At 67.3% G+C, this 25621-nt stretch overlaps 2 protein-coding genes across 3 annotated transcripts; one reads left to right on the top strand and one right to left on the bottom strand.

The window, feature by feature from the left end:
• Window positions 1–478: 478 nt before the first annotated feature.
• Window positions 479–11024, top strand: LOC149520901 (uncharacterized). The gene is made up of 2 exons (XM_089774633.1): window positions 479–871; window positions 7921–11024. The coding sequence occupies exon 2, from the start codon at window positions 8091–8093 to the stop codon at window positions 9903–9905; it is 1815 nt and encodes a 604-aa protein (XP_089630759.1). The 5' UTR covers window positions 479–871; window positions 7921–8090; the 3' UTR covers window positions 9906–11024.
• Window positions 1964–12623, bottom strand: MRPL4 (mitochondrial ribosomal protein L4). Of its 2 annotated transcripts, XM_089774634.1 has the most exons (10): window positions 12469–12591; window positions 11896–11968; window positions 11023–11191; window positions 6045–6096; window positions 5792–5909; window positions 5507–5613; window positions 3951–4060; window positions 3655–3725; window positions 3197–3357; window positions 1964–2614 (listed from the first exon to the last, which is right to left on the bottom strand). In XM_089774634.1, the coding sequence occupies exons 1-9, from the start codon at window positions 12523–12525 to the stop codon at window positions 3212–3214; spliced, it is 903 nt and encodes a 300-aa protein (XP_089630760.1). In that variant the 5' UTR covers window positions 12526–12591; the 3' UTR covers window positions 1964–2614; window positions 3197–3211. The 2 variants fall into 2 exon arrangements, with proteins under 2 accessions (XP_089630760.1, XP_089630761.1); XM_089774635.1 differs by lacking the exon at window positions 1964–2614 and having other exon boundaries at window positions 3128–3357; window positions 12490–12623.
• Window positions 12624–25621: the final 12998 nt, after the last annotated feature.

Raw genomic sequence — 25621 nt, 5'->3', positions numbered from 1 at the left:
GCAGGTGCCCTCACTCTCAGGCCCCTGCTCTAACTACTAGGCCACATGCCCCTCCCCGTGCTGGAAACAGAACCCAGCAGTCCTGGCTCCCAAGCCCTGCCCTGCTCAGGCCGCTAGTCTGACGTTATTAGACTAGTTTTTTCCAACCAATTGGCCACGAGGCCCCAGGGCAGCACGTGCGAATAGAATCTCATGGTAATTGCGAACGATTCAGATCCCTCGGTCAGATCCTGGAGCCAAGGCAGCCCCTTTCCCCGGATGCGAACTGTGCGCAAGAGCAGCAGATGGAGGCTCAGCTCTGACCCTAGGGCCTTGCCTACACAGGCAGTTCTCTTGCCAAACAGTGAGTGCGCTCACACTACAGCGTGACTTTCAGTGGGAGGAGGGAATCCAGCTTTGGCAACAAGACGCTTCCAGCCCCGCCCCCATGACTTGTGTTTTCTCCTCTTTATTACCCACAAAGAGCCAGTGAGGACTCTGCCATTGTCCTGTGGAGACAACTGGCTTCTGCCGGTAGCCCACCTGCCTGCCCTGCTGGCTGCACTCAGTGTGTTGGGGTCTCCGCTGCCCTGCAGGCCTGTGCCCCTCCCCCTTCAAAGCTCGGGGAAGTGCCTGGCAGCTGGGGGAGCAAACAAAGAGCAAATCACTGGCCTGGCCGTGGTGCCGGGAGAGGGACCCAGTGGGGGGCCGGCTGCTGCTGCCAGGGAGGGCTGGGGAGAGTTCCCAGAGCTACGAGGGAATCCCAAGCAGTGCAGGGATCAGCTGCCTTCCCACCACACTGGGTTGCTTACCCACAATGCCTTGCTCTGTCTGCCGCCAGGGTGCTAGAGATGTGGCCAGGAAACCGGAGGCCTGACCAGTTTCACTGTTGGTGAGTTTGCACGTGGACCCTTTCCTCACCAAGCCCGACCAGGGGGGAAGGGGGGGGGCCGGAGCCAATCGAGCTGGGCACAGTTGTCCAACCAATCCCCTTTTCCAGAGCAAGCTGCGGCCGGGTGGCACGAGCCGGTCTGCCACCTGGGGCCAGCGCTGCTCGTTGGGGGAAAAGAAAAGTCCGAGAAACGGAAAAGGTTTGGTTTTTAGCGCAAAACCGATTTTCCTTGAAAAGAAAACGTGTGCAATTCCTCGAAACGGAGCAAAACGTTTCCTTCAGCCCGGCCCGGAGCCTGCTCCTGCCTGCGAGCCACGGACACGGGCCGCTGACGGGCTCTCGGCTGCACCACGCTCCCCCGCGGGCACCCTGCCCCCACCCGGCCTGTCACTCCCTTCACCTTCCCCAGCCAACAGGAAGGAAGCGTCGGGTCACAGAGCACCACAAAGGGGAAAGGGTTTCTCCTGCGCCAGGGCTGAGCGGAAACAGCCCTCGCCCGCTGCGGGGCTGCTTTCGACCCGGGGCTGGTTCCCACGCTGCCCATGTGCTGGGCCTGGCCCAACGGGCCCCGTCTCGGCTGCCACGATGCGCTCCACACACCAGAGAACGCCCCGGCTGCCCCCAGCAGAGAACCCCCCAACCCCCCCCAACCCCCCCAGCGCGGAGAACGCTCCGGCTGCCCCCAGCAGAGAACCCCCCAACCCCCCCGCGTGAACACCCCCAACCCCCCCAGCGCAGAGAACGCTCCGGCTGCCCCCCAGCAGAGAACCCCCCAACCCCCCCGCGTGAACACCCCCAACCCCCCCAGCGCAGAGAACGCTCCGGCTGCCCCCAGCAGAGAACCCCCCAACCCCCCCGCGTGAACACCCCCAACCCCCCAGCGCCCCCCGGAGAACACTCCCAACCCCCAGCAGAGAACCCCCCAACCCCCCCGCAGCCCCCCCAGAAAACACCCCAAGCCTCCTTAGCGCAGAGAACCCCCCCAAACTCCCCCCCCCCCCTTCGCCAGGCTGGGAGTCTGGGCTCCTCTCAGGCGTTGGGTGTTTCCCAGCCAGCTCTGCCCAGGGCTTCTGCGAGCACGGCCCCCCCCCCGCAGCCCAGCCTCAGGCCAGCCCTTCGGAGCCCCCGCTCCAGGAGGGGCACCCCTGGTGCTCACAACTGCACCGGGGCAGGAGCCTAGGGCCTCTCTCCTGCAGCTGTGGGCCCCAGGAGGGTCCAGCCCCATGACTCGTGCACAGGTCCCTCATCACGCCTTCTGCAGGGGGCCACCAGGGCCGAGACGCTGCCTCTGGGGGCAGGGGGAGGAGGGGCCAGGCCCCCTTGGCACACCCCTCCCCCCGTAGATATGGGGCTGCCTCACCTCCGCTTCCCCCCAGAACGGGAAGGGGGCTGGAGCGGAGCAGACGGGGGAGGGACTGCCTGGCCTGCACACACAGCGACACCGGCCGGCCAGCGCCCATGGGTGCCCCTCTGCTCATGGCCTCACGGCGTGCGCACGGCCTTGGCGGGGGCTGCCTTGCCCTGGGGCAGGAACGAAGGCAGCAGCCCTGATCCCGGCCGGCGCCGGAGGACCCTGCTCTGGCAGCTACCACGAGCGAGCAGGCTGACGGAGCCTTTCCGGTCAGGAGCCTGGTGCAGAACGGGGCGATGTGTCAAACTGTGCCAAGGGTGCGCGGTTCCGAGCCAAAGGAAACGGAGCCGGGGCCTCCTCGAGCCAGGCCGGATTCACAGGAACTGCCTGGACTGGAGGCAAGGAAGCACAGGCATGCCAGCGCGTGCTCGGACAGAACGCCGCACCCAGCCAGAGGGAGGAGGCAGCCAGGAGGGCTGCGGGGAGGGGAGAGGCTGGCGAAGGCCTGGGGCTGAGTGAGGGGCGCCTGGCCGGGCACAAGCCAGCAGCCCTGCCCCGCAGAGCATCAGTGAGACGTGGGACCAGGCCAGCTCCCCAGCCCGGCTGGGGGCCTGCGCCAAGGGGAGATCCCTCTGCCCCCGCAGGAATGCGCCAGGGTGCTATGCCGGTGTCTGGAGGGGAGACGGGATTGTTTCTGGAGGGTCTCCCAGAGGGCACAGGCTGCACACAGCAGCGCTAGTGCAGGGTCCAAGCACTGAGCTGCTGACAGAGGAACCTGCCCTGGGGAGCGACTGCAGCTCCAGCACCGACTGGCCTGGCTGGGCCCTGCCCTCCCGCCCTGCAGGCGATGGGGCCACGGCGGGGACCGGCCCGCCCCGCCAGGAACAGCCGCAGGGCAGGCAGCGTGGGAGGAGCAGCTCTTTATTGGCCGTGCGGCAGGACGGGCACAGACACCCCCCTGCCCTGGCAGTCACCTGCGCTCCCGGCGGCTAGGGCCAGTCGCAGTAGGGCAGCCGGAAGGGGTACAGCGCGGTGTAGCGGGCGTCGTGCCACAGCAGCTTCTCCTCCAGGAAGGCCAGGCTGTCCAGCGTCAGCACCAGCGTCTCGTGCTTGAGCATGCTGTACACGTTGAGCCCTGAGAGAGACCAGGGTGGGCTCCAGGGGTGTCCAGCTCCCGAGGCAGCCAGTGCCCCCAGACCTCCCCCCTCTGGTGCGCAGCGTTGCATGCAGCCGCCACGCCCCACCCCAGAGGCAGGCGCATCGCCGCCCAGGTGTGGGAGCCCTGCCCCGGAGCCAGCTGCATCCCGGGGGCGGAGGGATTCTCGCCCCGCCCCACGAGGAGGAAGGGCGTGGGGGCTCGCTGCTGCAGGCAGGGCCGAGGGGAGGCTGCGGTGGGGGGAGTGACCACCCAGCAGGGCACCCCAGCACTCACCTAGGGCTGGCACCAGGGTGATGGTTTTCAGGCTGGCTGCTGCCCGTGTGATGTTCTCTGGCATCCTGTCGCTGGGACAGAGGAGTCGTGAGCTGGGGGCCTTCCCAGGCTGCCTCAGGGCCCAGGGAACGGGGCAGCAAGGACCCCAAACCCCACCCCTCGAGAGGGGCTCCAGCTGCAGCAGTGCTCCCAGGGCACTTGCCCAGCAGGGGGCGCTCCCCCCCCCCGGCGCCAGGCCCAGCCCCCCAGCGCTCTGCCAGGGTTACGGTTCCCCTGGCGGCCCCGCCCCCACTCACACGTCGACAATCAGCACGGACTGGCCCCAGTGCCTGTATCGCGCCAGGTCCGCCAGGTACTGGGGGTCACAGGTCGGCAGGTCCAGGCTGTCCACCACGTGCAGGTTGTCCTGAAGACACAGAACAGGCTGGGTCCCCTCCAGCCGCTGCACGGCCCCCCCGCCCCCCGCTGCCCAACTAGGACAGCCCTTCTGGCAAAGGGCCAACCCCGCCCCCCGTTACCATGTGACCCAAACCGCCTGACAGCCCCCCCGACTGTGAGCGAGTCGACTGTGCATAGGGCTCAGTGCGAGGGGCAGGGACAGACCAGGAGTCCCAGCACCCAGCACCCCCCCCAATCTAGCCCAGGCACACAAGCCAAGAACCCCAGGGCTGGCAGAGACCTCAGGAGGCTGAGTCCAACTCCAACCCCCTGCCGGAGGCAGGACCACAGCTGGGGACAGGCCCTGGGGCTGGTTCCTAGCTCATCTCCCCCCCCCCACGTGATCTAGCCTGGTTCAATTGCTGGGGACAGACCCCGGGACCTGGTTCCTAGCTCATACCCCCCCCCCCCCCCACGTGATCTAGCCTGGTTCAATTGCTGGGGACAGACCCCGGGGCCTGGTTCCTAGCTCATACCCCCCCCCCCCCCCCACGTGATCTAGCCTGGTTCAATTGCTGGGGACAGACCCCGGGGCCTGGTTCCTATCTCATACCCCCCCTCCCCCCCCACGTGATCTAGCCTGGTTCAATTGCTGGGGACAGACCCCGGGACCTGGTTCCTAGCTCATACCCCCCCCCCCCCACGTGATCTAGCCTGGTTCAATTGCTGGGGACAAACCCGGGGGGCTGGTTCCTAGCTCATACCCCCCCCCCCCCACGTGATCTAGCCTGGTTCAATTGCTGGGGACAGACCCCGGGACCTGGTTCCTAGCTCATACCCCCCCCCCCCACGTGATCTAGCCTGGTTCAATTGCTGGGGACAAACCCGGGGGGGGCTGGTTCCTAGCTCATACCCACCCCTCCCCACGTGATCTAGCCTGGTTCAATTGCTGGGGACAGACCCCGGGACCTGGTTCCTAGCTCATACCCCCCCCCCCCCCACGTGATCTAGCCTGGTTCAATTGCTGGGGACAGACCCGGGGGGCTGGTTCCTAGCTCATACCCCCCCCCCCACGTGATCTAGCCTGGTTCAATTGCTGGGGACAGACCCCGGGACCTGGTTCCTAGCCACCCCCCCCCCCCCCCCACACGTGATCTAGCCTGGTTCAATTGCTGGGGACAAACCCGGGGGGCTGGTTCCTAGCTCATACCCCCCCCCCCCCCCACGTGATCTAGCCTGGTTCAATTGCTGGGGACAGACCCGGGGGGCTGGTTCCTAGCTCATACCCCCCCCCCCCCCCCACGTGATCTAGCCTGGTTCAATTGCTGGGGACAGGCCCCAGGGGCTTCATTTGCCCTCCGCGCCCGATCCAGCCTGGCTCTGTAGCGGGGACAGACCCGGGGGCCTGGCTCCCTGCCGGCCACGCTAGCAGCCCTGGGCACGCCCTGCGCACCGCCAGCCGCACGCTCCCTACCTGCATCAGCTTGGCCGTCAGCGCCACCTTGAGGCCCAGCACGCGCACTTTCATGGGCAGCATGTAGTAGTAGCTGGTGGGCCCTCGGGGGCCGTGGGCCACGCCACCTGGGGAGGTCAGGCGGGATCAGGGCCTGGAGTGGGAGGGAGCCTGTCCAGGGGGCCGCCCCGCTGCGCACCCGCCCGCCCACAGCCCCGGGACACAGGAGCAGGGTGGGTCGCGCAAGTCTGGGGCCCCCGGCTCCGTTCCCCTCCCCCACGCGTGCCAGGGCCGAGAGCCACTCACCGCCGCGCCAGAGGGGGGAGCGAATGCTGCCGTGCCGGGCCCGGCCGCTGCCCTTCTGCGCCCAGGGTTTCTTGCCACCCCCGCGCACCTCTGCTCGCGTCTTCACCTTGGCATAGCTCTGCAAGGGGTGCGCCCATCAGAGACAACCCCAAAGTCCGATCCCTGGTCCCCTCCCAGAGCTGGGACCCGCCCCGGCCCCCCTCAGGCCCCCCCCGCTCCATCCAGGCTGCCCAGCCCAACTCGGCGCACTCACTATCCGCTTGTAGTTCCGCTGCCAGACCATGACCGTGTGCAGAATGTCCACCCTGCGGAGGGGAGCAGAGAGCAGGAGGTTGGAGCAGGCCATGAGCGTGCCAGGCAGCCGGGGGGCGGGAGGTGGGGCACAGCGCGCCAGGCGGCCGGAGGGGAGTGGTGGGGCACAGCGCGCCAGGCGGCCGGGGGGGGAGCGGTGGGGCACGGCACACCAGGGGGGTGGACAGAGAGGTGGGGTACGGTACGCTAGGTGGCCGGGAGGGTGGGGAGTGAGAGATGGGGCAAGGTGTGTCAGGTGGCCAGGGCAGGGGAGAGAGTGACAGGCGGGGTATGGCGCGCTAGGTGGCCGGGGTGGGGGAAGTGAGAGATGGGGCATGGCGTGCCAGGCGGCCGGGACGGGGGGGAGTGACAGGCGGGGTATGGCGTGCTAGGTGGCCGGGGTGGGGGGAGTGAGAGATGGGGCATGGCGTGCCAGGCGGCCGGGGGCGGGGGGGGGGGTGACAGGAGAGGCATGGCGCGCAGGTGGCTGGGACGGGGGGGGGGGTGAGAGACGGGGCAAGGCGTGCTAGGTGGCTGGGGGGGGGGGGGGGGGAGAGACGGGGCATGGCGTGCTAGGTGGCTGGGGGGGGGGGGAGTGAGAGACGGGGCATGGCGTGCTAGGTGGCTGGGGGGGGGGGGGGAGTGAGAGATGGGGCATGGCGTGCTAGGTGGCTGGGGGGGGGGGAGTGAGAGATGGGGCATGGCGTGCTAGGTGGCTGGGGGGGGGGGAGTGAGAGATGGGGCATGGCGTGCTAGGTGGCTGGGGGGGGGGGAGTGAGAGATGGGGCATGGCGTGCTAGGTGGCTGGGGGGGGGGGGGGAGTGAGAGATGGGGCATGGCGTGCCAGGCGGCCGGGGCAGGGGGGAGTGACAGGAGAGGCATGGCGCGCTAGGTGGCTGGGGGGGGGGGGGGGGGAGTGAGAGATGGGGCAAGGCGTGCCAGGCGGCCGGGGCAGGGGGGAGTGACAGGAGAGGCATGGCGCGTAGGTGGCTGGGACGGGGGGGGGGGGAGAGACGGGGCAAGGCGTGCTAGGTGGCTGGGGGGGGGGGGGGAGTGAGAGATGGGGCAAGGCGTGCTAGGTGGCTGGGGGGGGGGGGGAGTGAGAGATGGGGCATGGCGTGCTAGGTGGCTGGGGGGGGGGGAGTGAGAGATGGGGCATGGCGTGCTAGGTGGCTGGGGGGGGGAGTGAGAGATGGGGCATGGCGTGCTAGGTGGCTGGGGGGGGAGTGAGAGATGGGGCATGGCGTGCTAGGTGGCTGGGGGGGGGGGGAGTGAGAGATGGGGCATGGCGTGCTAGGTGGCTGGGGGGGGGGGAGTGAGAGATGGGGCATGGCGTGCTAGGTGGCTGGGGGGGGGGGGGAGTGAGAGATGGGGCATGGCGTGCTAGGTGGCTGGGGGGGGGGGAGTGAGAGATGGGGCATGGCGTGCTAGGTGGCTGGGGGGGGGGGAGTGAGAGATGGGGCATGGCGTGCTAGGTGGCTGGGGGGGGGGGGAGTGAGAGATGGGGCATGGCGTGCTAGGTGGCTGGGGGGGGGGGGGGGGAGTGAGAGATGGGGCAAGGCGTGCCAGGCGGCCGGGGAGGAGGGGGCAGCCCCAGGCAGCGGGGAACAACGCTGCACTGAACACCCGGGAATTTGTCTCAGCTCTGGGCTGGAATCAGGCCTAGCAACTGGATCTGTGTTGAGCCCAACCCGAGCCCCCCCTCCCCTGGGGCCCTGGAACAGCCCCATGCCCCGCTCACCCAGCCCCTCCCAAAGGGCGGCTTTGCCTGCAGCAGCAGGAGTAACCCAAGTCTCCCCCTGCGTTGCCTCGGCTCATCGTACGGGGGGCTCTTCCAGGAAGGACTGCTTGGCGGAGATGGCGTTCACCTTTCCAGGAGCGGGAAGGCCTTGTTTGGACACAGACTGGCTAACCTTGTGAGGAGGGCTTTAAACTAGGTTCGACGGGGGCAGGTGAGCAAAGCCCACAGGTAAGTGCTGCATGTGCGGGACTGGGAGATGGGTTGGAAATGGGGGGGACTACGGCCTACAATGGCAAGGAGAAAGGAGGGTCAGGGCACAACAGGGAGGCAAGATCAAATCAGTATCTTAGATGCCTATATACAAATGCGAGAAGTATGGGTAATAAGCAGGAAGAACTGGAATTGCTAACCAATAAATACAACTTTGATATCATTGGTATTACAGAAACCTGGTGGGATGGGACGCATGATTGGAATATTGGTATGGAAGGTTACGGCTTGCTCAGGAAGGACAGACAGGGAAAAAAGGGAGGAGGGGTTGCCTTGTATATTAAAAACGTACACACTTGGACTGAAGTGGAGATGAACGTAGGAGATAGCTGTGTAGACAGTCTCTGGGTTAAGCTAAAAGGGTTAAAAAACGAGGGTGATGTCATGCTAGGAGTCTACTACAGGCCACCTAGCCAGGTGGAAGAGGTGGATGAGACCTTTTTTAAACAATTAACAAAACTAGCCAAAGCCCAAGATTTGGTGGTGATGGGGGACTTCAACTATCCAGACATATGTTGGGAAACTAACACAGCGAGGCACAGGCTATCCAATAAGTTTCTGGACTGCATTGGAGACAACTTTCTGTTTCAGAAGGTTGAAAAAGCTACCAGAGGAGAAGCTGTTCTGGATTTGGTTTTAACAAATAGGGAGGAACTAGTTGAGAACTTGAAAGTGGAAGACAGTATAGGGGACAGTGACCACGAAATAATAGAGTTCGTGATCTTAAGGAAAGGTAGAAGGGAGACCAGCACAATTGAGGTAATGGATTTCAGGAAGGCAGATTTTGATAAGCTCAGAGAACTTGTAGGTAAGGTCCCGTGGGAAGCAAGACTGAAGGGAAAAACAACTGAGGAGAGTTGGAAGTATTTCATAGGGACGTTGTTAAGGGCCCAAAAGCAAACAATTCCGCTGTGTAGGAAAGATAGAAAATATGGCACAAGACCAGCTTGGCTTAACAAGGAGATCTTGCATGATCTCAAAATAAAAAAGGAGTCATATAAAAAATGGAAACTAGGACAACTAACAAAGGAAGAATATAGGCAAGCAACACGGGAATGCAGGGGCAAGATTAGAAAGGCAAAGGCACAAAATGAGATCAAACTAGCTACAGGCATAAAGGGAAACAAGAAGACCTTTTATAAATACATTAAAAGCAAGAGGAAGACCAAGGACAGGGTAGGCCCACTGCTTAGTGAGGAGGGAGAAGCAGTAACAGGGAACTTGGAAATGGCGGAGATGCTCAATGACTTCTTTGTTTCGGTCTTCACCGAGAAGTCTGGAGGTGTGCCTAACGTAGTGAATACAAGCAGAGAGAGGGTAAGTTTAGAAGATAGGATACACAAAGAACAAGTTAAAAATCACTTAGGAAAGTTAGATGTCAGCAAGTCACCAGGTCCTGATGAAATGCATCCCAGGATACTCAAGGAGCTGATAGAGGAGGTATCTGAGCCTTTAGCTATGATTTTTGAAAAATCATGGCAGGCAGAGGAGATTCCAGAAGAGTGGAAAAGGGCAAATATTGTGCCCATCTATAAAAAGGGGAATAAGAACAACCCAGGAAACTACAGACCGGTCAGTTTAAGGTCTGTCCCAGGGAAGATAATGGAGCAGGTAATTAAGGAAATCATATGCAAACACTTGGAAGGTAATAAAGTGATAGGGAATAGCCAGCATGGATTTGTGAAGAACAAGTCATGCCAAACTAATCTGATAGCTTTCTTTGATAAGATAATGAGCTTTGTAGATAAGGGAGAAGCGGTGGATGTCATATACCTAGACTTTAGTAAGGCATTTGATACGGTCTCGCACTAGGCAAATATAACTTAGATAGGGCCACGGTAAGGTGGGTGCGTAATTGGCGGGATAACCGTAGTCAGAGAGTTGTTGTTAACGGTTCTAAATCCTGCTGGAAAGGGATAGCAAGTGGAGTTCCGCAAGGGTCTGTTTTGGGACCCGTACTGTTCAATATCTTCATCAATGATGTAGATATTGGGATAGAGAGTACGCTTATTAAGTTTGCAGATGATACCAAACTGGGTGGGGTTGCAACTTCTTTGGAGGATAGGGACATAATTCAAAATGACCTTAGCAAGTTAGAGAAATGGTCAGAGGTAAACAGGATGAGGTTTAATAAAGAGAAATGCAAAGTGCTCCAGTTAGGAAGGAACAATCAGTTCCATACATACAAGATGGGAAGCGACTGTCTAGGAAGGAGCATGGCGGAAAGGGATCTAGGGGTCATAGTGGACCACAAGTTGAATATGAGTCAACAGTGTGATGTTGTTGCAAAAAAAGCAAATATGATTCTAGGTTGTATCAACAGGTGTGTTGTAAGCAAAACTCGTGAAGTCATTCTGCCGCTCTACTCTGCACTAGTTAGGCCTCAACTGGAGTACTGTGTCCAGTTCTGGGCACCACATTTCAAGAAAGATGTGGAGAAATTGGAAAGGGTGCAGAGAAGAGCGACAAGAATGATTAAAGGTCTAGAGAACATGACCTATGAAGCCAGGCTTCGTGAACTGGGCTTGTTTAGTTTGGAAAAAAGAAGATTAAGGGGGGACATGATAGCGGTTTTCAAATATCTAAAAGGGTGTCACAAGGAGGAAGGAGAAAATTTGTTCCTCTTGGTTTCTGAGGACAGGACAAGGAGTAATGGGCTTAAAGTGCAGCAGGGGAGGTTTAGATTGGACATGAGGAAAAAATTCCTAACTGTCAGGGTGGTCAAATATTGGAATAAATTGCCAAGGGAGGTGGTGGAATCTCCCTCTCTGGAGATATTTAAGAACAGGTTAGATAGACATCTGTCAGGGATGGTGTAGATGGAGCTTGGTCCTGCCTTGAGGGCGGGGGGCTGGACTCGATGACTCTCGAGGTCCCTTCCAGTCCTATGATTCTATGATCCCCTTGACCGGGCGCGGCGTGAGCCTACCGGGGCGTCACTGCAAAGACATCAGGGTGCAGGTGGGCTAGGCCCAGGTGTCTGTCGTCATAGTGCCTCAGGGACTCCACCCAGGCCTGCGGGGGGGTGCGGTGAGCGGGGACGGCCACGCGGCAGTCCCGCAGGACAGGCAGCCCGGCCTGCGCCACGTGCGGCTTTTCTAGGAAGCACAAAGAGCAGATCTGAGTGTCCACGGCAAACCACGGAAGCCTCTGTCAGAAACATCCAGCCCACGGCCCGTGACGGTCACGGCCTAGCCTGGCTGGCACGGGCAGCCCTGCATGGCCACGCACCACGGCACTGCTGGGGCAGGGACCAGAGGCAGGAGCTCCCCTCCAGCAGAACCGCAAACTGCTGCCCAGTTCAACCCAGCAGCCTGACACCGAGGCGCAGCCGAGCGAGGGGCCACGCGCCGGCGAGGGCTGCCCCACACGCTGGTGAGCGGCCCGCCTGCCACAGTGACCAGGAGCTAGTGGTGACACGGGAGACCAACTCCCACTGCTGCCCAGGAGGGTGACCTGGGGCCAGTCCCCGCCCCAATCTGGGCCTCGGTTTCCCCTCCTGGGGCTGTCACTGGGAGGCTGGGGCCACCAGGTGCCTCTGAAACCTTTGTACTTCCTCGCAATCGATACGTGCAGCTGGCGCACTGGGCCCGACCCCGACCCACCCACGGACGCAGGGTCCATTGCTGCCCGCTCCCACCCAGGACACAGACCCCACAGCCCGGCCTCCCGGAGCCCCTCGGAGGCCACGCACCCCCAGACAGCAGGGGGAGGGCCTCCCTCAGGGCAGAGCACCCCCCGCCTGCAAGACAGAGATCCCCCCCGGGGCAGAGAGCCCCTCCCGCCCCCGCGCCATGCTCACCTGCTGGGGCGGCTGCACCCAGGGCTGTGGGAGGCTCGGCTGGGCCCCGCTGGCTGGAGGCGGCGGACAGCGCCTGGGGGGGGGGGAGGGTGGGACAAGTCGAACCCTGGTGGGAATGGCCCCCCCCACACACAGAACCCTACAACCAGGAGCTGGGAGAGGCCTCAGGTCAGGTCCCGCCCCCGCCCCAGGCAGGACCGACACCCCCCAGGGACGGGGACTCCCCCCCCCCAGCGCCTCCCCCCCGCCCGGGGGAGAGTTTCCCCCTCTCCGACCTGGACCCCCCCCCCGCAGCCTGAGCCCGTCGCTCCTCGTTCTGCCCCCCGAGACCGGCCCCTCCCGGCCCCTCGGCCCCCCCCGGGGAGCTGCCGGCCGCTCCCAGCCCCCCCGCTCTGCTGCAGACTGAACAGACCCGGACCCCTCGCAGGTCACGTGCTCCAGCCCCGCAGCATTTCGGTCGCCGCCGCTGCCGCCCCCCCGAGCCGAGCGAAGGGCACGAATCGCCCCTCCCCGCGCTCTGACCTCTGACCCCACCCCCCCGCGCTCTGACCTCTGACCCCCCCGCGCTCTGACCTCTGACCCCAGCCCCCTCACCCGCGCGGCCGCGCACCGGCCCCACAGGCGGATCATGGCGGCCCGGCCGGTTCCAGCGCAGGAAGCGCCGCGCGCTCCACGTGAGTAGCAGCCACACGCCGCTTCCGGCGCGCGCCGATGACGTAAGAGGGCGGGGCTGCAGGCGCTTCCGAGGGGAGGGGCCGCGGGGCGGGACAGGAGGAAATGGGGAGCCAGCCCCCCCCCCCCCCCGGGCCCTGCAGCGCCCCCTGCTGGCGGACGGATCCCAGCGCACGTGCCCCCCAGACCGGAGTGTGTCCTGAGCGCCCTTCTCGGGCCTGGCCCTGCCCCCCCCGGGGGTCCCATTGCTCTCTGCAGAGCCCCCCCAGACCGGAGTGTGTCCTGAGCGCCCTTCTCGGGCCTGGCCCTGCCCCCCCCCGGGGGTCCCATTGCTCTCTGCAGAGCCCCCCAGACCGGAGTGTGTCCTGAGCGCCCTTCTCGGGCCTGGCCCTGCCCCCCCCCGGGGGTCCCATTGCTCTCTGCAGAGCCCCCCAGACCGGAGTGTGTCCTGAGCGCCCTTCTCGGGCCTGGCCCTGCCCCCCCGGGGGGTCCCATTGCTCTCTGCAGAGCCCCCCAGACCGGAGTGTGTCCTGAGCGCCCTTCTCGGGCCTGGCCCTGCCCCCCCGGGGGGTCCCATTGCTCTCTGCAGAGCCCCCCAGACCGGAGTGTGTCCTGAGCGCCCTTCTCGGGCCTGGCCCTGCCCCCCCGGGGGTCCCATTGCTCTCTGCAGAGCCCCCCCAGACCGGAGTGTGTCCTGAGCGCCCTTCTCGGGCCTGGCCCTGCCCCCCCCGGGGTCCCATTGCTCTCTGCAGAGCCCCCCCCAGACCGGAGTGTGTCCTGAGCGCCCTTCTCGGGCCTGGCCCTGCCCCCCCGGGGGTCCCATTGCTCTCTGCAGAGCCCCCCCAGACCGGAGTGTGTCCTGAGCGCCCTTCTCGGGCCTGGCCCTGCCCCCCCCCCCGGGGGTCCCATTGCTCTCTGCAGAGCCCCCCCAGACCGGAGTGTGTCCTGAGCGCCCTTCTCGGGCCTGGCCCTGCCCCCCCGGGGGGTCCCATTGCTCTCTGCAGAGCCCCCCAGACCGGAGTGTGTCCTGAGCGCCCTTCTCGGGCCTGGCCCTGCCCCCCCCGGGGGGTCCCATTGCTCTCTGCAGAGCCCCCCAGACCGGAGTGTGTCCTGAGCGCCCTTCTCGGGCCTGGCCCTGCCCCCCCGGGGGGTCCCATTGCTCTCTGCAGAGCCCCCAGACCGGAGTGTGTCCTGAGCGCCCTTCTCGGGCCTGGCCCTGCCCCCCCCCGGGGGGTCCCATTGCTCTCTGCAGAGCCCCCCAGACCGGAGTGTGTCCTGAGCGCCCTTCTCGGGCCTGGCCCTGCCCCCCCCCCGGGGGTCCCATTGCTCTCTGCAGAGCCCCCCCAGACCGGAGTGTGTCCTGAGCGCCCTTCTCGGGCCTGGCCCTGCCCCCCCGGGGGTCCCATTGCTCTCTGCAGAGCCCCCCAGACCGGAGTGTGTCCTGAGCGCCCTTCTCGGGCCTGGCCCTGCCCCCCCGGGGGTCCCATTGCTCTCTGCAGAGCGCCCCCCAGACCGGAGTGTGTCCCTGAGCGCCCTTCTCGGGCCTGGCCCTGCCCCCCCGGGGGTCCCATTGCTCTCTGCAGAGCCCCCAGACCGGAGTGTGTCCTGAGCGCCCTTCTCGGGCCTGGCCCTGCCCCCCCCGGGGGTCCCATTGCTCTCTGCAGAGCCCCCCCAGACCGGAGTGTGTCCCTGAGCGCCCTTCTCGGGCCTGGCCCTGCCCCCCCCCCGGGGGTCCCATTGCTCTCTGCAGAGCCCCCCAGACCGGAGTGTGTCCCTGAGCGCCCTTCTCGGGCCTGGCCCTGCCCCCCCCGGGGGTCCCATTGCTCTCTGCACAGCGCCCCCCAGACCGGAGTGTGTCCTGAGCGCCCTTCTCGGGCCTGGCCCTGCCCCCCCCGGGGGTCCCATTGCTCTCTGCAGAGCCCCCCAAGACCGGAGTGTGTCCTGAGCGCCCTTCTCGGGCCTGGCCCTGCCCCCCCCGGGGGTCCCATTGCTCTCTGCAGAGCCCCCCCAGACCGGAGTGTGTCCCTGAGCGCCCTTCTCGGGCCTGGCCCTGCCCCCCCCGGGGGTCCCATTGCTCTCTGCAGAGCCCCCCCAGACCGGAGTGTGTCCTGAGCGCCCTTCTCGGGCCTGGCCCTGCCCCCCCCGGGGGTCCCATTGCTCTCTGCAGAGCCCCCCCAGACCGGAGTGTGTCCTGAGCGCCCTTCTCGGGCCTGGCCCTGCCCCCCCCGGGGGTCCCATTGCTCTCTGCAGAGCCCCCCAGACCGGAGTGTGTCCTGAGCGCCCTTCTCGGGCCTGGCCCTGCCCCCCCCGGGGGTCCCATTGCTCTCTGCAGAGCCCCCCAAGACCGGAGTGTGTCCTGAGCGCCCTTCTCGGGCCTGGCCCTGCCCCCGGGGGTCCCATTGCTCTCTGCAGAGCCCCCCAGACCGGAGTGTGTCCTGAGCGCCCTTCTCGGGCCTGGCCCTGCCCCCCCCGGGGGTCCCATTGCTCTCTGCAGAGCCCCCCCAGACCGGAGTGTGTCCCTGAGCGCCCTTCTCGGGCCTGGCCCTGCCCCCCCGGGGGTCCCATTGCTCTCTGCAGAGCCCCCCAGACCGGAGTGTGTCCCTGAGCGCCCTTCTCGGGCCTGGCCCTGCCCCCCCCGGGGGTCCCATTGCTCTCTGCAGAGCCCCCCAGACCGGAGTGTGTCCTGAGCGCCCTTCTCGGGCCTGGCCCTGCCCCCCCCCGGGGGTCCCATTGCTCTCTGCAGAGCCCCCCCAGACCGGAGTGTGTCCCTGAGCGCCCTTCTCGGGCCTGGCCCTGCCCCCCCGGGGGGTCCCATTGCTCTCTGCAGAGCCCCCCCAGACCGGAGTGTGTCCTGAGCGCCCTTCTCGGGCCTGGCCCGGCCCCCCCGGGGGTCCCATTGCTCTCTGCAGAGCCCCCCAGACCGGAGTGTGTCCCTGAGCGCCCTTCTCGGGCCTGGCTCTGCCCCCCCGGGGGGTCCCATTGCTCTCTGCAGAGCCCCCCAGACCGGAGTGTGTCCTGAGCGCCCTTCTCGGGCCTGGCCCTGCCCCCCCCGGGGGTCCCATTGCTCTCTGCAGAGCCCCCCAGACCGGAGTGTGTCCTGAGCGCCCTTCTCGGGCCTGGCCCTGCCCCCCCCGGGGGTCCCATTGCTCTCTGCACAGCCCCCCAGACCGGAGTGTGTCCCTGAGCGCCCTTCTCGGGCCTGGCTCTGCCCCCCCCGGGGGGTCCCATTGCTCTCTGCAGAGCCCCCCAGACCGGAGTGTGTCCTGAGCGCCCTTCTCGGGCCTGGCCCTGCCCCCCCCCGGGGGTCCCATTGCTCTCTGCAGAGCCCCCCAGACCGGAGTGTGTCCCTGAGCGCCCTTCTCGGGCCTGGCCCTGCCCCCCCGGGGGGTCCCATTGCTCTCTGCAGAGCCCCCCAGACCGGAGTGTGTCCTGAGCGCCCTTCTCGGGCCTGGCCCTGCCCCCCCCCGGGGGTCCCATTGCTCTCTGCAGAGCCCCCCAGACCGGAGTGTGTCCCTGAGCGCCCTTCTCGGGCCTGGCCCTGCCCCCCCGGGGGTCCCATTGCTCTCTGCAGAGCCCCCCCAGACCGGAGTGTGTCCTGAGCGCCCTTCTCGGGCCTGGCCCGGGCCCTGCCGGCCTGAATCCCTCCGCCGCGGAGCAGCAACACTTAAGGGCCATGGTCGGTCTAGTGCTGCCAGGCACCGAGTCGCCACCGGCGCCTGCCGATACCTCTGAGCAGCAAATAGCTGAGGTACCAGCCCAGAGCCGGTTCCCGGGACACACAGGGAGAGCCCCGGCTTTCAACAGGCACCTCACCGGGCCCGCTTGCCAACGCCCACCAGTGCCCCTGCTGCAGGGCTCCGTTCCCGCCGGCCCGGGGAGCGCAACCAGCATGCAGCGGGGCGGATGGCTACCCCCGGGCATCGCGTCAGCGACAACGGGAGCCTCCCTCCTGGAGATGCATGATGTCGACCTCACGAGCACAGTGGGGATGGGCCCCTGCGACTTTACAAAATCGAGCTGCGTCCATTCAACCTGATCCCCGCCGCAGAGACCGGCCATAGAGCCTGCGGCGTCAGTGACACCCCAGCTACAGCCCGAGCGGCAGGGTGATGGCCCGGCCACCACCCGAGCGACAGGGTGACATCGCACCTACCACCCGAGGGACAGGGTGACACCCCACCTACCGCCCGAGCGACAGGGTGACATCCCACCTGCCACCCAAGCGACAGAGTGACACCCTGGCCACTGCCCCAGCAACAGGGTGACACCCCACCTACCACCCGAGCGACAGGGTGACACCCTGGCCACCGCCCGAGCGACGGTGACACCCTGGCTACAGCCCGAGCGACAGGGTGACACCCCACCTACCGCCCGAGCGACAGAGTGACACCCTGAACACCGCCCGAGCGACAGGGTGACACCCCACCTACCGCCCGAGCGACACGGTGACACCCCACCTACCGCCCGAGCGACGGTAACACCCTGGCTACAGCCCGAGCAACAGGGTGACACCCCACCTACCGCCCGAGCGACAGGGTGACCTCCCAGCTACCGTCTGAGTGGCAGGGTGACACCCCAGCAGCCTGAGCAACAGGGTGATGGCCCGGCCACTACGGGAGTGGCAGGGGAGAAAGGAGGCAGCTCGGGGGAAGATGCGCTCTGTCTCCATCCTATTGTGCTGGAGCTGAGGACAGCAGGCCAGGGGGTGCTGGGGAGGGCAGGGAGAGGTGGGTCTGAGCTGTGGTCAGCTGAGTTGTGTTGCGGGGGGGGGCAGCCCCCCTCCCCTGGATCTCGGGAGCTTTGTCTGCTGGATTCCAGAGCCCGAAAGCTCTTTGTGGCAGCCGGGCACTTCCAGCCCCGCCCCCTCCTGGGGCATCCGGCCGTGGGCTGAGTCCTGTAGCTGCCTTGGGGTCTTTGTCTCGTGCCCACGCGGGACGCAGGGTCCCAGGCCAGTGGGGAAGGGCTTGTGCCCGGCCTCACTCCAGATCCAAGGGAATCCCAGGCCGGGGGTCAGAGCCGGTCTGCCCACGAGCGTGGGGCGGGGGCGGGGGCGGGAGGTCTCCCGGGGGCTGGCTGGGGACGGTCAGCAGCTGCCCCCGCTCCGGTGTCTGGCTGGGAAAGCGCCGAGCCGCGCCTGGCCGGGCGGGGAGCACCCGGGGGCTAATTTTAGCCGCTTTGTTTTGGGGAAGGCTGCGAGCGGAGATTTCACAAGCTCCGGCGCGTCTGGGCTTGGCCGGGCTTGGCCAGGCAGGCGCGGGCGGGCTGCTGCGGGGGCTGCCCGGGGGCTCCATGGCCAGGGGAGGGGACCGTGCCCGAGGTGGGAGACGCGGCGTGGGGCGCTGGGCCGGCTGCTGGGGGGGCGGGCGCAGGCAGCTGGAGGAAGGGGCAGGGCGGGGCCGGGGTCCTGCAGAGTTTGTGACCCGGTTCCCACAGAGGAGCAGCTGCTCGGGGCTGTCCCAAAAGGGCACCCGGGGCGCCGCCGGGGCAGCGGCTCCTGAGAACGGATCCTTTCCCCTCTGCCCCACAGGGGGCGCTAGTCACAGCCCGGCCGGGCCCCCTTCCTGCGCCCCACACGCGGCGCCCCCCACTGCCCCACAGGGGGGGCTAGTCACAGCCCGGCCGGGCCCCCTTCCTGCGCCCCACACGCGGCGCCCCCCACTGCCCCACAGGGGGCGCTAGTCACAGCCCTGCCGGCCCCCTTCCTGCGCCCCACACGCGGCGCCCCCCACTGCCCCACAGGGGGCGCTAGTCACAGCCCTGCCGGGCCCCCTTCCTGCGCCCCACACGCGGCGCCCCCTGGAGCCACAGGGCCCACACTGACTGTGAGATGAGGCCGCCCCCTACCGGTCTCCCCCCAGCACGGTGCCCCTGGTCGCCAGCTGGGACACGCTGGGATCGGCTCCCGGATCGCAGTTGGTGCGGAGCCAGCAGGATTCGTGCCCCTCCCCTCTCCTCCCCTCCCCCGCTCGGGACCCGGCCCCAGCTCCCTCCCCTCTCCTCCCCTCCCCCGCTCGGGACTGGGCCCGGCCCCTCCCCTCTCCTCTCCTCCCCTCCCCCGCTCGGGACCCAGCCCCAGCCCCCTCCCCTCTCCTCCCCTCCCCCGCTCGGGACCGGCCCCAGCCCCCTCCCCTCTCCTCCCCTCCCCCGCTCGGGACCCGGCCCCAGCCCCCTCCCCCTCCTCCCCTCCCCCGCTCTGGACCCGGCCCCAGCCCCCTCCCCTCTCCTCCCCTCCCACACGCCCTGTCTGGCTCTGCTTCCTGCCACGTGTGGGCCGTGGGAGGCAGGAGTGGGAGGCTGAGGAGAGGCGAGTGGGGTAGGGCTGGAAGGGAACCCGCCCTGCGCCTGGGTTGGAGCCTGCCCTGGGCTGCCAGAGCCCTCTGCCCCGGCCCCCCCTCTCCCGCCTCAGCAGGTTGAAGGGCTGGGGGCCCTGGGGGGGCTCTGGGGGGCAGCCCCAGCAGGGAACAGGACAAGCCGTCCCTGGAGCCCCCCCACATGACACTGAGCCCAGCCAGCCGCCATCCCCCAAGGGCTGGCATCTCTGGGCCCAGCCCCACATCCCACCCCAGCGCTGCCCCCGCCCCCCCAAGTGGGTGATACCCGGGAGGGCGGGACCCAGGGCCGCCAGTACCCAGTTGCACCCCTGGAGCTACAGCAGCAGCTCCGCGCCCTGCGGCCGGTAGTAGGCTGTTATCCACTAGTGGCCTGCATGCTCTGCCAGGGCGAGGGTTCCCCGCCCAGCATCCGCTCTGGGGCGCCCGCTGGGAGCTGGTCGGAGCCCCTCCTCCCCCTCCCAGGCCCCAGCGCGGAGGTGGGGGCAGGCGCGGAGCTGCCTGGGGGTTCGTGGGGGGCAGGGGACGAGTCCGGCAGCCGGTTGCTGAATGGAACCAGCTGCTGGGTCTCCCGGGGCCCTGGCTCGAGCAGCTGGAAGTGCCGGGGCCGACACCCCGCAGAGGGACACGCTGGCCAGGGCGGCCGCCGCGTGCACACGGGTGAGCCCATCGCCCCAGGGCCGCCCCAAACCCGCCAGGAGGGGAAGGGCTGGGTGAAAGGCATCTGCTTCCAGTTAGCCCCCGCTTGGAGACAAGAACCCAGGGAACTAGAGTGCTGCCTCTCCCAGCATGGCCCCCACCGCCTGCCCGGACCCTCCCCCTCCTACTCCCCTCCCCAGCACCCCTCCGCCTGCCTGGTCCCTCCCCCTCCTGCTCCCCTCCCCAGCACCCCCCCGCCTGCCCGGACCCTCCCCCTCCTGCTCCCCTCCCCAGCACCCCCCCAGCCTGCCCGGACCCTCCCCCTCCTGCTCCCCTCCCCAGCACCCCCCCAGCCTGCCCGGACCCTCCCCCTCCTGCTCCCCTCCCCAGCACCCCTCCGCCTGCCCGGACCCTCCCCCTCCTGCTCCCCTCCCCAGCACCCCTCCGCCTGCCCGGACCCTCCCCCTCCTGCTCCCCTCCCCAGCACCCCCCCCCGCCTGCCTGGACCCTCCCCCTCCTGCTCCCCTCCCCAGCACCCCCCCGCCTGCCCGGACCCTCCCCCTCCTGCTCCCCTCCCCAGCACCCCCCCGCCTGCCCGGACCCTCCCCCTCCTGCTCCCCTCCCCAGCACCCCTCCGCCTGCCTGGACCCTCCCCCTCCTGCTCCCCTCCCCAGCACCCCTCCGCCTGCCTGGACCCTCCCCCTCCTGCTCCCCTCCCCAGCACCCCCCCGCCTGCCCGGACCCTCCCCCTCCTGCTCCCCTCCCCAGCACCCCCCCAGCCTGCCCGGACCCTCCCCCTCCTGCTCCCCTCCCCAGCACCCCCCCGCCTGCCCGGACCCTCCCCCTCCTGCTCCCCTCCCCAGTACCCCTCCGCCTGCCTGGACCCTCCCCCTCCTGCTCCCCTCCCCAGCACCCCTCTGCCTGCCTGGTCCCTCCCCCTCCTGCTCCCCTCCCCAGCACCCCCCCGCCTGCCCGGACCCTCCCCCTCCTGCTTCCCTCCCCAGCACCCCCCCGCCTGCCCGGACCCTCCCCTTCTGCTCCCCTCCCCAGCACCCCTCCGCCTGCCTGGTCCCTCCCCCTCCTGCTCCCCTCCCCAGCACCCCCCCAGCCTGCCCGGACCCTCCCCCTCCTGTTCCCCTCCCCAGCACCCCCCCCGCCTGCCCGGTCCCTCCCCCTACTGTCCCCTCCCCAGCATGGCCCCCCTGCCTCATTCCTCACCCGGTCAGCCTCAGCTGCTCCCTCACCCAGTTCTTTCTGCCCCTTCCTTTCCCAGTCGCCTGCAACTCCGGCCACGTCCTCCTGCTCCCCTGCCCCCCAGCCCTGCCGGTGCCCCTCACTCCTGCCCCCAGCCCTGCCGGTGCCCCTCACTCCTGCCCCTCAGCCCTGCTGGTGCCCCTCACTCCTGCCCCCCAGCCCTGCCGGTGCCCCTCACTCCTGCCCCCAGCCCTGCCGGTGCCCCTCACTCCTGCCCCCAGCCCTGCCGGTGCCCTTCACTCCTGCCCCCCAGCCCTGCCGGTGCCCCTCACTCCTGCCCCCAGCCCTGCCGGTGCCCCTCACTCCTGCCCCCCAGCCCTGCCGGTGACCCTCACTCCTGCCCCCCAGCCCTGCCGGTGCCCCTCACTCCTGCCCCCAGCCCTGCCGGTGCCCTTCACTCCTGCCCCCCAGCCCTGCCGGTGCCCCCCACCCCGGCTGGAGCAGGGCAGAGCAGGGGCACTTTGCATAATGAATAAGTTCCTGCTGCTCACACGGCAACAGCTGGGCTGGCACATCTGGGGCTGGGTTTCCAGCTGTGGTCAGCTGTAAACCCAACCCCTCATTAGCTCCCCAGGCTGCCTGAGGAGGGAACCCACCGCGGCCCGGGCAACGGAGCTCCCTGTGGCAGAGCCAACAGGCCCCCAGGAGCACCTGCCACGCCGGGCGCCCCCAGACCCCGCCGGGCGCCCCCAGACCCCGCCGGGCGCCCCCAGACCCCGCCGGGCCCCTGCCCCCATGCTTCCTGCCCTGCTGCCGCCCCCCCGGGTCCTAGAAACCCCCCCTGCATGGCACCCCCAGCCTGCCAGCCCCACGGGCCCCCCGCGCGCACACTCGCCCCAGGCAGCCCCCTGCCCTTAGGCCCCTCCTGCCCAGCTGTCTACGTCTGGCACCTTCAGCGCTGCTGCTTCCTGCCTGCCTGCTGCCCAGAGCTCTCCAGGAACCTGCCCCGGCCTCAGTCGCTGCCCTGCACATCCCCTCCCACCCCCGCTGCAAGCTCTGGGGGAAGTGGGGGGCAGTGCTTAGAGCTGGGGGGCAGGGAGGGAGCCAGGACTCTGGGGGGGAAGTGGGGGGCAGTGGGGGACAGGACTCCTGGGTTCCAGCTCTGTGCTGACAGGCCGGCCCAGAACAGGGAGCACGGAGCTACTGCCTGGGGCGCACGGCCAACGGGAGCGCCCCAAAAGCCTTTGCCTCTGCCCACGTTTCCAGGGCAGGGCAATGGAGCCAGGAGCCGTCAGACGTCCCATGACGGGCTGCCTGGCAGCTGCGTCATTTCGGAGCAAGAGCCAGGGGCAGGATCAACGCCCCCCCCCCCGCCGGAAAACGCCCCAGCACCCCGCTTCCTGGAGCAGAGCAGCCGCGGCTGTGCCGGAGCGGGGCTGAAGGAGGCTTCCCCGACTCAGAGTGTTCAGGCTGCGTCTGGGAGCCTGGCCCAGGGACAACGTGGACACGCTGGGCTGGAACGCACACGTGTCATCACGCCTGCCTGCATGCAGACACAACTGCCACGCACACTCAGCCACACACTGACACACTGAGGCACACCCATTTGCACACACACACGTGTGCACTAACCGGCTGTGCGCCCAGCCCCGTGCGCTCACACGCGTGTGCACTAACCAGCTGTGCGCCCAGCCCCGTGCGCTCACACGCGTGTACACTAACCAGCTGTGTGCCCAGCCCTGTGCGCTCACACACGTGTGCACTAACCGGCTGTGCGCCCAGCCCCGTGCGCTCACACGCGTGTACACTAACCAGCTGTGCGCCCAGCCCCGTGCGCTCACACGCGTGTACACTAACCAGCTGTGCGCCCAGCCCCGTGCGCTCACACGCGTGTACACTAACCAGCTGTGCGCCCAGCCCCGTGCGCTCACACACGTGTACACTAACCAGCTGTGTGCCCAGCCCCGTGTGCTCACACGCGTGTACACTAACCAGCTGTGTGCCCAGCCCCGTGCGCTCACACGCGTGTACACTAACCAGCTGTGCGCCCAGCCCCGTGCGCTCACACGCGTGTACACTAACCAGCTGTGCTCCCAGCCCCGTGCGCTCACACGCGTGTGCACGCTCCCTGTCTGCCAAGTGACCAATCCCTGGCCGCTGCAGGCTGGAGGGAGGGGCCTGGCCAAGTCCTCTCACCTCTGGGAGAGGTGTGTGGCCGCTCTGCTGCGCAGGCTGGAGGGTTCACAGCGGAGGCTCCTGGGCTGCCAATCCAGCCACATCCTGCATGAAATGGACCCAGCGCCCGGCCGGGACAGATCCAAGGGCGGCCCCGGGAGGCCTGGCCCTGGACTTTGTGCCTGCGCACGGGGGAGCTGCCAGAGTCACCACAGAGCCCGAGAGCCGGGGACTGGCAGGGCCCTGCACCGTCCCCCGTCCCCGCCAGGCTGTCCAGCCTGCTCGGGAATGTCTCCAGCGACGGAGACTCCACCACCCCCGGCAGCTCAGCCCAGTGTTTGGCCCCCGGCAGGCAGGGAGGTTTCCAGCCTCAGCCTCCCTGGCTGCAGTTTCAGCCCCTTGCTTCTCGTCCCGTCCTCAGAGGCCCTGGGGAACGATTCCCCCCCCCTCCTCGGGACCCCCTTTCAGGTACTTGGAAACCGCTGTCATGTCCCCTCTCCCTCTTCCTTGCAAACTGAACCAGCCCCGTCCCTCAGTCGTCCCTCAGCTCCTGCTCTCCAGACCTTTCGTCGTTCGTGTTGCTCTTCTCTGAGCCCTCTCCCATTTCTCCATCTTTCCTGAAACGCGGCGCCCAGAACCGGGCACGATCCCCCGACCGAGGCCTGCCCAGCGCAGAGCAGAGCGAGAGAACGACGGCTCGTGTCTGGCTCACAACACTCCTGCTCACGCAGCCCAGAACCGGGCACGATCCTCCGACTGAGGCCTGCCCAGCGCAGCGCAGAGCAGAGCGGGAGAACGACGGCTCGTGTCTGGCTCACAACACTCCTGCTCACGCAGCCCAGAACCGGGCACGATCCTCCGACTGAGGCCTGCCCAGCGCAGCGCAGAGCGGGAGAACGACTGCTCGTGTCTGGCTCACAACACTCCTGCTCACGCAGCCCAGAACCAGGCATGATCCTCCGACTGAGGCCTGCCCAGCGCAGCGCAGAGCAGGAGAACGACGGCTCGTGTCTGGCTCACAACACTCCTGCTCACGCAGCCCAGAACCAGGCATGATCCTCCGACTGAGGCCTGCCCAGCGCAGCGCAGAGCGGGAGAACGACGGCTCGTGTCTGGCTCACAACACTCCTGCTCACGCAGCCCAGAACCGGGCACGATCCTCCGACTGAGGCCTGCCCAGCGCAGCGCAGAGCAGGAGAACGACGGCTCGTGTCTGGCTCACAACACTCCTGCTCATGCAGCCCAGAACCAGGCACGATCCTCCGACTGAGGCCTGCCCAGCGCAGCGCAGAGCGGGAGAACGACGGCTCGTGTCTGGCTCACAACACTCCTGCCAATGCAGCCCAGAACCGGGCACGATCCTCCGACTGAGGCCTGCCCAGCGCAGCGCAGAGCGGGAGAACGACGGCTCGTGTCTGGCTCACAACACTCCTGCTCACGCAGCCCAGAACCGGGCACGATCCTCCGACTGAGGCCTGCCCAGCGCAGCGCAGAGCAGGAGAACAACGGCTCGTGTCTGGCTCACAACACTCCTGTTCATGCAGCCCAGAACCGGGCACGATCCTCCGACTGAGGCCTGCCCAGCGCAGCGCAGAGCGGGAGAACGACGGCTCGTGTCTGGCTCACAACACTCCTGCTCACGCAGCCCAGAACCGGGCACGATCCTCCGACTGAGGCCTGCCCAGCGCAGCGCAGAGCGGGAGAACGACGGCTCGTGTCTGGCTCACAACACTCCTGCTCACGCAGCCCAGAACCGGGCACGATCCTCCGACTGAGGCCTGCCCAGCGCAGCGCAGAGCGGGAGAACGACGGCTCGTGTCTGGCTCACAACACTCCTGCTCACGCAGCCCAGAACCGGGCACGATCCTCCGACTGAGGCCTGCCCAGCGCAGCGCAGAGCGGGAGAACGACGGCTCGTGTCTGGCTCACAACACTCCTGCTCACGCAGCCCAGAACCGGGCACGATCCTCCGACTGAGGCCTGCCCAGCGCAGCGCAGAGCGGGAGAACGACGGCTCGTGTCTGGCTCACAACACTCCTGTCAATGCAGCCCAGAACCGGGCACGATCCTCCGACTGAGGCCTGCCCAGCGCAGCGCAGAGCAGGAGAACGACGGCTCGTGTCTGGCTCACAACACTCCTGCTCACGCAGCCCAGAACCGGGCACGATCCTCCAACTGAGGCCTGCCCAGCGCAGCGCAGAGCGGGAGAACGACGGCTCGTGTCTGGCTCACAACACTCCTGCTCACGCAGCCCAGAACCGGGCACGATCCTCCGACTGAGGCCTGCCCAGCGCAGCGCAGAGCGGGAGAACGACGGCTCGTGTCTGGCTCACAACACTCCTGCTCACGCAGCCCAGAACCGGGCACGATCCTCCGACTGAGGCCTGCCCAGCGCAGCGCAGAGCGGGAGAACGACGGCTCGTGTCTGGCTCACAACACTCCTGCTCACGCAGCCCAGAACCGGGCACGATCCTCCGACTGAGGCCTGCCCAGCACAGAGCAGAGCAGGAGAACGACGGCTCGTGTCTGGCTCACAACACTCCTGCTCACGCAGCCCAGAACCGGGCACGATCCTCCGACTGAGGCCTGCCCAGCACAGAGCAGAGCAGGAGAACGACGGCTCGTGTCTGGCTCACAACACTCCTGCTCACGCAGCCCAGAACCGGGCACGATCCTCCGACTGAGGCCTGCCCAGCGCAGCGCAGAGCAGGAGAACG

Source organism: Pelodiscus sinensis, chromosome 31 (genome assembly GCF_052426305.1).
Source record: "Pelodiscus sinensis isolate ZL-2025 chromosome 31, ASM5242630v1, whole genome shotgun sequence".
Taxonomy (NCBI): Eukaryota; Metazoa; Chordata; order Testudines; family Trionychidae; genus Pelodiscus; species Pelodiscus sinensis.
The sequence above is the reverse complement of the archived record's forward strand: the minus strand, read 5'-3'. Positions and strand labels throughout refer to the sequence as shown.

Coding starts and splice junctions, on each gene's coding strand:
- MRPL4 (XM_089774634.1), bottom strand. CDS start 12,525: ATGATCCGCCTGTGGGGCCGGTGCGCGGCCGCGCGGGTGAGGGGGCTG. Junction 5,614..5,791: donor CTCCCCCCTCTGGCGCGGCG/GTGAGTGGCTCT, acceptor TGACCTCCCCAG/GTGGCGTGGCCCACGGCCCC. Junction 3,726..3,950: donor TCCGTGCTGATTGTCGACGT/GTGAGTGGGGGC, acceptor CCTCTGTCCCAG/CGACAGGATGCCAGAGAACA.
- LOC149520901 (XM_089774633.1), top strand. CDS start 8,091: ATGGGGGGGACTACGGCCTACAATGGCAAGGAGAAAGGAGGGTCAGGG.